Here is an 11,748-nt window from a genome sequence, read left to right as displayed (position 1 = left end):
ACATGCGTAGTTGTAGTTCTTCTCGCTGAGGAAGACAAATGATCCACTCCGACGCGAGACAGTTAGCGTACGGCGAGAGGCGTTGGCCACGAAGAAGCGCCTCTTAGTTTCCAAGCGTGGCCCCGGGGCAGACCGACTCATTCCGCTTGATCTCCATTGCCATTATGATATTAATGAAATGCCGCTAAAAAGGTGTGTTTGCTCGGTAACGCGGCGAGGCCAAGGGGGGTTGGTGGGAGGAGGAGGAGGCTGTGGGGATAGATGTTGAAGCCCACATAAAATAGTCTTGCCCGATATGGCGCGCGGGACCGCGCGCGCGACTATGCCACCGTCATGGCGATCCGTGTTGTCGTAGTTGTCTCCGTCGCGTTCGTCGCGTTATCATCCCGCGTATGTATATATATATATAGTTGTTGACGTTGTCGCAACAACGAGACGTCGTCACTGACGATTCTCCGTCGTCGTTTCTCCTCTCTCTCGCGTTGCCGCAACATTTTCGGCAACGGATATTATTGTTTTGAAATGGTTTTTTTTTTTTTTTTAATTCAATTTTTTGGAGCCAAAGTCTCCGAATTCAAATTTCCTCAGCACATTTTCTTATCTGTCGTTTCACTTTTGTGTCTCATTTATATATGTATATATCACACTTCAAAGAATAGAGCTCGCGCTCGCACAATTCGTCCGCTTCGCGGATGAGATCGGATTCGAATTGACTCCAAAGGTGAGAATAAGCTACCGCTTCCTTCGCGTTCGGAGGACGAAAATCGGTTCAAGAGGGTTGAACGACCTCTCCGAGAAACCCTTTGTGAACCCTAACATCTCAGATTTTTTTGCGATCACGCGGCGTCATAAGCGGGATTCATATAATTCTGTCGCTCGTAATAATCGCTGTTATATCCCAAAACGTTTTCTCATTTTTGGTCGTATTGTTTTATCGTCGATGACTCTCGGCGTTGTGTCACCGATCGATTAGGTGTCTTCCGGCACACGCGTGCAAAAGCAAGAAAGGAGAGAAAGGAAGAGAGAGAGAGAGAGAAAGAGAGATAAAGGAGATAAACTCGGGCCACAGAAAGCAGAGGAGTGGAATTCGCGAGTATGAAGGAAGAGCAAAAGAGACGAGAGAGGAAAGAGGACACGGAGGACTAAGAGAGAGAAGTGCACACACACACACACACACACACTCTCTCTCTCTCTCTCTCTCTCTCTTTCTCTCCCTCTCTCTTTTTCTCTCGCACGGGGGTGCGCCCACGCCACGGTGACGTCATCCGGCGAACGTCGGTTGTGGTACCCGGCGATGAACGCGTTGGTGTTCAAACGTTCGGGGCACCGAGAGAAGGAGGAAAGATTGACGAGACAGAGACGCTATCGCGCGCCTCGAGGAAGGGAACGTGGAGCCGGTCGTGCGGTATTACCGAGGGAGGGATAGCCGGATGGAGAGAGGAGACACACCGCGCGAAAGATGTACCGGGTTCGGAATGGTTGGAGAAACCGGGGGAGAGAGACCCATGAGAGGTAAAACGCGACAGAGAGAAGACATCTTTGCGCGCGCGAAGGGTTGGCGAGAGAAGGAGAGTGGCGCGTTCAAGAGAGAGAAAGAGAAAGAGACAGAGAGAGAGAGAGAGAGGGAGGAGGGGGGATGGGGCAAGGAATGAATGGAGATTGCAGACCACGCGGGAGAGACGAATGGCCCGGAACCCGGTGGAGGAAACGGGGGCGAGACAAGGGCGAGGAGAGCCTCGCGAGAGAGGAAGCTAACGAAGAGACACGGCTAAAGGTGGGACACAAGAGGGGGGGGGGAGAAGGGGGCTATACGTTTCGCGTAGATAATCACCGTCAACAGTAGCGGGAGTAAGCACCGGGGTGATGTCGACGACACGTGACGACGCTTGGCTGGCTGAATCTCCCGTCGTTGGATAAGGCGCGATACGCGAAAGAAGCGAAGAAACCTACAACAACGACGAAGACGAAGACGAAGACGACGACGACGACGACGACGACACATTAGGCCACCTCCTCCTGATCGCGTTCTCCTCGCTTCTTCACGGACCGAACCGGAGGAGCAGCGCGCGAGTGCACGCGCGCGAACATGCGAGCGCACTCTCCAGGCACCCGAGACAGCTTCGCGCGCGAGCCACGCTTTATTAGTCTAGCGCGGGCCATCGTGAACCCCTTTAGTTGCTTCGCTACGCTTCGCCTTGTCTCGCATCTCTCGCATCTCAACGGCATCACTTCGCCCCCCCCCTCCCCCTCGCCGTCTCGCCTCGCGTCCCCGTCTCCTTGTCGCGCGTCTCGCCTCCTCGCGCCTCGCCGTGCGTATATCGCCATTGGCCATCGGCCATCGGATCAACGAGAGAGAGACCCGTCGTCGGAACGATCGTAGAGAGACGCGAGTGAGAGCGCCCGTGATAATTGAAAACCGGCGTTGAGGAGGACGCGTGGAGGATAGAGAGACGAGAAGAAGAAAAAAAAAATAAATAAATAAATTTGTGCGCGAAGAAGAAGAGGATTTTCGGGAAGGTGGGGAGCAGTGGTGGTTGGTGTCAAAGAGGAGCGCGGAAGGTCGATGCTCCGCAAGGAAACGCGAGAAGAGAAGAAGTCAGAGAGAGAGCGGTATTTTCTTCTTGTGCGATCAACAGTGCAAACAACACACTTGGACGAAACACGTCGCGCGTTCGCGAACGAAAAACTGTTTTTTTTTCTTTTCCCCCCGCTCGGATACGATCTCTCATTCATTCGGAAGAGAGATCCGACGAGAGAAGAGCAGCAAACGCGTCGAGATTCGCGAACGAACGTTCGCTTCGTCGCGACGCTAAGGTGTGAGAGGTTCGCGCTCTCGAAACTCTTCGGAAACTTCGTTCTTCTTCTTCTGGATTCGTGAACACGTGATCAATTGGCAAAAAACTACTACTGTATACAGTGTACAACCTCGAGTTCTCATCTGTCCAGCGGTTTTTTGTTCTCTTTTCGACATCGGCGATCTCTTCTCATGCTGAGGAACAGCAAGAAAACTTTGTGTTTCGAATCGATTCTTTGTCAATTGAAACGCTGGATGTTCCGGCATTGGTTCAAGTGTTATCCGTTTCTTCTCGCGAAGAAGTTCCTCGATCACGCAAAAACCTCGATCACTCCCCGTCCCGAGCTTAAAACCCAAGACCGAGTGACCCCGCGTGTGGACAGGGGTGTCTCCGCGTCGCCGTGACATGTACGTGCGTTCACCACGGTGTTCCTCGGGATCGTCGTCGTCGACGGGACAGGCACACGGGACGGCGGTGCGCCGCGGAAGAACGAGACGTCAGAAACGATCGCGAGGTATCACGTGGGTCGTCGGCAACCCGAAGACGACGACGACGACGACGACGACGACGACGACGACGACAACCGGCGACGGGACAGGTTGAAAAGATGCTGGCACTCGCGATGCGCCGCGAACACTCGACCGGGCGCAGCAATTACGAGCCGGCGAATCCACTAGCGGGGTTCGAGCACCTGCAGCACAACAGCGGCGGCAACCCCTTCGCGGTGGTGCCCACCGCCGAGGGGCGAGTGCGCGACACCGGGACCAGACCGGAACCCGAGGGCGAGCTGCAAGAGTTCGTGGACATTGCGCAGGTGCAGCAGCTGCTTCAGCAACAGCAGCAGCAGCAGCAACAACAACAACAACATCAGCAGCAGCAGCAGCAGCAGCAGCATCATCATCATCATCATCATCATCAGCAACAGGCAACCACCGCGGCCGCGGCCGCGTCCTGCATATGGGGCGCGGTTTATCCACCGCCGCCACCCGCTCTGGGATATCATCACCATCATCATCATCATCATCATGCGCCACCACCGTCAGGTAAGATCGCGACGAGTTTACCGAGTGTATGTGTATTATGTATATCTTTCGTGACGAGAAGTCGAATGGAAGGTTCGATGATGCTCTTTCTTGTTAGGAAAGAGCGCGAAACACCCCCGCGAAAATTCGCAGTTTGTCATTTATCTGCCGGTTACGCGGAAATCTCTAGATATATTTTTTTAGGTTCTTGTTCGCGTGATTCTTTTCACGCGAAGAACGCAAGACACTGTCTGAAATGAATCGCGTTGTTCTCGTCAGATCACACGTAGTGTTTCTTCTCCGTCGTTTTTCGTCTCGATCAGAGAACATCGCGGCCCCTCACAGTTTTCCACACAGTATTGAACACACGGATTTTTAAACACTACAAGAGACTATTAAATGCGACAATCGATCTTTATAAGAGAGCTTTAAAATCGACACGTTGAAACCTGTATTTCTAGACTGGCTATTAAGTTTCTTGTCACCAATGTGGCTCGTGGAAGATAGCGAGAGAGAGAGAGAGAGAGAGAGCCTTCGTTCTCGGTCCCCGCGTGCCGTTGTTGTTGATAAAACGATAGAAGAACACCGAGAACGAGTGAAAAACTCGGAGTCGCATTCATTCCGGAAAGGATTTATTTTCGAAATTTTGTTGCACGGAAAATTGCGCATTGCACGACCGACGATAATCCAAGTATTTTTTTAAATCTCGCACGTTTAACAAAATATTCGACAACTTCGTTTTCTCCCGCGCGCGATAATTAATTTTCACCAAAAACATATATTTAAATATATTAAAATATCATGTGTTTAAATTATCTCGAATTTGGTTAAATACTCGATGATTTTAACATTTCTTCGGTGTTTTTTTTTTTTTTTTTTTATCGTTCGGTTGAGTTACAACAAGAGCGAAGATCAATATTGTAGCAATATTGTATCTCGAAATATTTCGAACCATTCTCCATTCGACTTCCATCGAAAGATTTACAATATATACACATACGTGTGTGCGTACGTGAATATAAAAACCTCTACTGGATAACTAAAACTAAAAATCAATTAATCGCTAGGCAAAAGTTAGTGTTCTCAATTAATTACTTGAAAATGGATATAATTTTGTGGCTTACAAAAAAACCAAAAACATTTAGAGAAACAAACAATTTAATGTTTTTTTTTAACCCCGTAACATCAGTTCCCTTTCGAAACAATTGGGCCGTGACGCGTTCGCCAGGTTTTAAATTAATTGCTACACATTTTTTCTAACCAATTGCTGCAATAGTCGACGTCTTACGTAATGATATTGACAGATGAAGGAAACTAACGATTCATCCATTCCCGCCGTAAACGCGCAATTGAGAATCGCTTTTCTACCATTAACCACGTTAAACAAACGTATCATAAAAAAAAAAAAATGTAACCGAGACTTGTATTGGTGTAATTTCGCTGCAATTAATGAAAAAGTGCTCTCTCTCTAACAACTCGGACGCGAGAGTATTTGAAAAAAAACAAAAAAATGCTTCTCGCTGCGCTCTTGTTTCATCACATGACAAACGATGTTTTGCATCTTTCTGTATTCACGTGTGTGTGAATCCTTAGTAGACAATTTTTATATCATTTTTTTCAACTCTCACACAAGCGAGAGAGAGTTTCTCGCGGTGTTTGGATCTTGCCGTCGGACACCGAAAACAGAGTAATCTTGTTACAATCTGTTCGAGATTTCTTATCGTCGAAAGACGATATATGATGTTTTTTTTAAATTCAAAATCAACATCAATTGTTATCACAAAATTCTTGTCCGAAATTTGAACGAAAGACAAAAAACTACACGCTGTGAATTGAATTCCAAAACCAGCGGTTGAACTTCGATGAACAATTTTGCGTTCGTGTGGCGGAAAATTGCGATACGCACACAAATAAGTTCTCCTACATTTATATATATATATACATAACTTCGCGATAGCGAACAATTGGTGCGATTAGAAAACAACAATAAGAAAAGATCGCGTGAAAGTCACTAACCGCGAGCGAAAGAACGAGATAGAAACTCTTTAAATTCCGCGCGCCGTCGGTAGTCCCCGCATGTTGAGTCCGGCGCGTGTTGTATGTAAGCTCGAGTTTGTACAAAAGAACGAAAAACGCGCCCCGGCTCTTGGGTGTAAAACGATTAAAATCGATGAGAGATACACGAGGCTGCGGTTCCCGAACGGACCGCGTCCAATCTGTTCCGGCGCGCGCGCGGAAACTCCCTTCGGTAATGCGATACGTAACATAACGTTTATCCCGCGTCTACATTATTCAAGAGAGAAAGAGATATATATATATATACGTTTACACATCCCGTATACAATATTCACGAGAAGAGAGAGTTCTCTCGGAGAGAATAAACGTATGCGATTAAATTTTTTTCGAAAAGTTTTTCAATCTTTTGCGAAAGAAAAAAGAAGAGAAAAAACCGCTCCAAGTTGAGTTTTGGCGAGAAAACTTTTTTTCTAAACTCCAACATTTCGCAAAAAATCTCTCATCACCTCTGTGCCGCGCTGCGAACGCACGTTTCAATCATAATCCCAGTTTGATTGACTTACGACACGGGAGAGAGAGAGAGAGCCGTAACAGTGTTATCTGTCCGCTCTACAGATAAGAAAAAACTTTTTTTTTTTTTTCCATCCCCACGCACGCAAGTGCGCGCGGATCGAAGCGCAAGTTTCCATAGGCCGCTGCCTATTGTTTAAAAGTGTCGTAGTCCCCCCGTATGGCAAACGCGCATAGTAAATCGCATGTACACGCTTGACATTTCGTTATTATTATACGGAGATTCGTAAGACAGGAAATCGTACATCATACATGAACCAACAGTGGGCGGATAAAAGGGAACGAGTCGCTCTCTCTCTCTCTCTCTCTCCTCTCTCATTCTCTCATTCTCTCTCTGTCTCTCTCTATGCAGAGAGAGTCCTTTTAATAATGCTGCCTCGCTTGTCTTCTTTCTCTTTAAAAAAAAAAAAAAAAAAAAGCTACACGCAAAAATGTGCGTAGCAAAAGAACAGGACGCGCGCGCGCGCAATAGTTTTTGTACCATCACTTCTTTCGTCCAACGACGCAATTGTGTGCAAATTTTCCTGCCACGGAAAAATTGCACTGGAATTGGTTTTGTTTTTTTTTTTTTTTTTTGTTTTTCCAAACGCGCGCGTTAATCCAATCCGTTTGACATTAATCCACTTGAGCGCAAATTTCTTCGCAATTTGCCCACGCACACACACACACACACGTGCCTTTTAAAAAAATATTGAGTGAAACTACGGACGAAATTACGGAATATACAATATCGATTAGTGTGTGCGAGTCCGAAATGTATTATCTGAAAAATAAAAAAAAAATTAATATTGTGAAAATTACACTCTCCGTTTAACGCGTCAGCTCCAATTCTCGCTACGTGCTAAAAAGGTTTTTCTTTTTTTAAATAACGAATAGAAAAAAACGTTTTCGACAAAAATAATGAGTAAAATATTCGATCCTTTGGAAAAAAACGATGAATAAATAATTCGGGGCCAAAAATCAATTATAGAAACAGTATCAGTTAATGAAAGTCTATTAATATAATCAGACGTAAACGCGGGATAAAAATATCATTGATTTATCATCACGCTTACGTCGCATGACGAGGTATATAACCATATGGCCGAAATGCCGTCATGTCTTATCGCATACGTCAAAGCTGACGTACACTTACCCCGACAATCGATCGTAAAAACACAATACAATTTTTATCGCAAATTATAACTTACGTACGTACGGCGAGAAGTTGGTACGTAGGTACCGCACGTCGCGCAAACGTCACATCGTAAGAAATGCATTTGTCGCGATAAAAATATAAACGTTTCTCTGCAGATTTTACCTCTGCACTCCCCCGTTTTTTTTATTGGAAATTAAAAAAAGAAAGGTCTGAATGTTTAAAAAAAGAACCAAATATATACAAGAAAAGCTTTATCGGAAGCGCGTTTAAATAGATTGTTAGCGTGTAATATCAAACTTGTTGTGAACGATAATAGATGATAATGAACGTGAAATTGACGATAATTATTCGTTAAACGATAATTATTCGGTTTTTGGATTCTATATTTTGGACACCTACTGCGACACATTGACGTAGTTTTTATATATATATATAAATTGCAAATTGAGAGATGTAGGGAGAAAAAACAATATTGACATCAAAAGAGTTTTTCGAACACACGTGTTACAAAAGTGAGCGAAAAAAAAACAAATTACATACATATTTACGTTGTTTGTTTAGCAAAGTAACTTGCAAACAAATATACGGTTTTGTTAAATAAATATAAATTAAATCAGGAAGGACTTTGATGATCTCCGTATTGGCGAATGTGTGGAATGAACATTTTGTTGTGTCGTATAGAATTCAATTCGTAATAAATTCAATTCTCGAATTCTCTGTGTAGTTAATTTACACGTTAAAAATATTATTCGCACGTTCTACGTACTTGTGGTTCTCAAACTTTTGTTTCTTGATTTGGGGATAATTTTTGTCGAGACAATAATTCTCGCGTCAGAGAGACTTTTGCAATTTCTTGTCTCCCGATTCGAGAAGTACCACAAAATATATCATATTGTGTCAACAAATATATCTCAACATCTGCTGGATCTCCGTAATGCGGATTCGTTAACAACCCTCAGAACGGCTAACGATACGTGAAAAAATCGAAAAGAGAGAAGAGAAACAATTTCCGAATCTCTTTCGGATTTCGTGATCTTTATCAGCGCGCGACAGATTCTCCTAGCTTTCGTACTAATAATAGAAACACGCCAATTGAGATCGAGCATTTTGTCTTGCAAGGTCTGCGCTCACTCCCTTTATATTGCGGCGCGTAATTGTCCGGCGGCGGTCTTACGCGAGAGAGGGTGTCGCGACGACGACGACGACGACGACGACGCGCCCGGTAGAGAAAAATGGATCCGTTTTTACGCGCGCAATTCAATGTAGCGGCGATCCATGTGTGTGTGTGTGGAATCGCGTATATGCGAAACGCGCTATATTCGAGCGCGACCTCGCATGGGAATCGTCACGATAATCGCGCGTATGTACATACGACGGGACGCGTTGTCCTCCCCCTCCTCCCCCTCCCCCCCCCCGACATGTTGCTCCGATTATTTTTACGCCTATACAAGCACATGGGACATTTGTATACGTGCGTATTGTTACACCCCCTCCCCTCCACCCCTTCCCGCACGTTACGCATCGCGATAAAAATACTGACCTGTCGCGGGATATATATACGTTGGTGTGAGAAGTTGTTATCGTCTATGAATGGCTCATAGGACGTATGAGGCATCTACGTCAGCATCGACCGATAAGACTCGAGAGCGGAAAGAAGACGCGCGCGAGGGTTAACTACGCGTTATACGTAGTCCGCGCCGTTGACGTCCAAGTACACTCGACAGTAGTGGTGCGCGAGAGAAAGAGAGGATCAAAGAAATCGATAGGTCACGATGCAAAAATAGTCTTGGGAGGATTGTCTGGGTTGAACTTGTGCGACCATCTCCCCCGGATGGTGTAAAACTCCCCGCGTTTCCGATCGATGCGTATATTCGCGTTTGTTTCTCTCTTGCGGTCACACCTGTGGAAGAATTTTAACCGCTTTCGATTCCGAGAGAGAGAGAGAGAGAGATAAAAAAAAAAAAAAAAAAGTAATACGAACGAGAAGTTGTCGCGCTTTCTTGTTGGAAAGTTCCGATAATCTTTCGAAACCTAACCGAATCGATCCGAAACACACGTTATGTAGATATCAGCTCTGAGTAGATTCTTAACAAACAATTTTGCGCAGACACGCAAATATCAAAATAATAATAACATTGTTATCTAAGAAAAATTAAACATAAGACGCAATTCTTTTACTTACCCCCTGTTCGATAAATAAATTAAAAAAAAAAAATCTTTGCGCGATATTTTTATTTTTTATGCCGATGTGTGCGAAGGAGAGAGAGAGAGAAAGAGAGAGAGAGAGAGAGAGAAAGGGAGCTTTAAAAATATCTGAAATATAACTTCGGAAGCTATTACTTCCACTTGCGGACTGGAAGCTACGAGGAAGCGTAAAGAGAGAGAGAGAGAGAGAGAGAGAGAGAGAAAGATAGAGGGTTGCCCCGTCTTCATCTTTTTTACTTCCTCATTTTATCATCTCTCCCTCTTATTTTATCACACACCGCGCACTATTTTAAAACGTATTATTTTTAACGGGAAAATTTTTATATAAAAGTGTCCACATCCGCGGCGGGATGATATTGCGGGTAAAGCACAATTATATTTTTAGTCCGGTTTTTTTTCCCTCTCCTTCTCGGTGACTCTTCGGTGATTCTCGTCCTGACGTTATCGCGCGGGGTTTATTAATATTTGCTCATACATTACGCTTTTGTAACTTCTTCACACCACGATCTTTTCCCGCCGCTCCGATCATTATTAATAGAGAGATCTTTAAAAGAAGTGGCGCGGCGGTTATAATAAACACCGGAGCCGTCCGCTTTTACGCAAGAGCGTAATGCCACGGAGCAAAAGTAGCCGCTCGTGCGCACGTGTGTGTGTGTAGTAGTACATACGCGCGATTATTATTAAGAAGAAGAGAAGAAATAAAAGAAAAGAAGAAGAATCAACTTTTCTCGCGTGAATCGCAGCTTTTTAATAGCTTACGGTTACGACCGCCACGACGAACGATGTGTGTGTGTTTCGTCACGACGACGCGTCGCGCGCGCGGTTTCAACGCGACGGCGACGACGACGGCGACGGCGGCAGCGGCGGCGGCGCGTGTTTAAAACGTTTCTCATTGTAACAGTGCAGAATTGCGCATTTAAAAGGTCGGAAAACGAGGAAGTGCGATATAAATTATAGTTTAAAATGCACGGTTCTCCTTGGGATAGTAAATTCACCTCTACACGCCTCCACGCTGATAAATTTACATGCTCCTTATATATACGAGAGAGAGACTTCGAATATCCGTCCGTTTTTAGAAAGGTCCGGTTGCCATATCGCGCTTGTTATATATATTTTATCGCTTCTCTCCCCCCCCCAGTGTGTCGCGCATTTTCTCTCGCACAAGCTGCAAAATTTATTTGCGCGCGCGCGCGCCGACGTGAATATTTTTCTTTTGATTTTTTTTTGGTTTTTCATTATTAAAAAAACATTGAAATCAAGTTCAAAAGGAAAAAGATCAAAAAAATCAACAGTCAAACGGTTAAAAAACTTTGTGTCGCGACGGAAGATTGAGAGAATTCAAATTTTGCGCAAACAAAATCAACGTTTGACACCGTGTTTGACCTTTTAAACTTTGTCGAGAACTTGTAGTATTTATTATATATATATAGTGTTTATTGAAAAATTTATATATACCAGGACTATTGTTGCCTTTTGTAATCGGCACGATGCGGACATTCATTGTTACATGTTTGACGTTCCGTGATCACGTCATATCGCTTTGAAATCGTCGGTACGAGTTGACAGGACCTGTTGGCAACAACCGTCTTGCAGTTTTTTCTTTTTGTTTTTTTTTTTATTAATTATACATGGATGTGTGTGAAATAGCGGATTTGTACATTAAACATTGTCACAATCGGAAATAATGCTTTCATCATGAGCAGAAACGAGCGACTGGCTAAAGAGATCGACGTAAATGCTCGTTCCTTACCGGAAACGGTCATTAATCAACGATCTCGGTTAAAACGTGTGTCGCGCAAAAACGTGCGAAAGATAACTTGCTCGTCGCGAGCAAGTCCGTGAGTCACCGCTTCTGTGAGTATCACACCGAGAGAAGTACATACACCCGTACACGTAATAGCGGTGATCGGACAAGCGGTGTAAGGAGCAAAGCGATTTTAAAATACGCGGCATATCGCCCGCAGCAGCTACCCTGACACGGCGAGATATAAAGCGTGAGAAA

At 44.8% G+C, this 11,748-nt stretch overlaps 1 protein-coding gene across 1 annotated transcript in view; it reads left to right on the top strand.

Annotated features, from left to right (window-relative positions):
• Positions 1 to 2,300: 2,300 nt before the first annotated feature.
• The window catches only part of LOC109855485 (dendritic arbor reduction protein 1-like), an 18,941-nt gene continuing 9,493 nt past the window's right edge, over positions 2,301 to 11,748 (top strand). The window contains exon 1 of the mRNA XM_020429790.1: positions 2,301 to 3,838. Within this exon, the coding sequence (XP_020285379.1) occupies positions 3,403 to 3,838 (436 nt within the window). The 5' untranslated portion in view covers positions 2,301 to 3,402. The remainder of the gene's footprint in view (positions 3,839 to 11,748) is intronic.

Source organism: Pseudomyrmex gracilis, unplaced genomic scaffold, assembly GCF_002006095.1.
Source record: "Pseudomyrmex gracilis isolate BER0280 unplaced genomic scaffold, ASM200609v1 scaffold_90, whole genome shotgun sequence".
Taxonomy (NCBI): Eukaryota; Metazoa; Arthropoda; class Insecta; order Hymenoptera; family Formicidae; genus Pseudomyrmex; species Pseudomyrmex gracilis.
The sequence above is the reverse complement of the archived record's forward strand: the minus strand, read 5'-3'. Positions and strand labels throughout refer to the sequence as shown.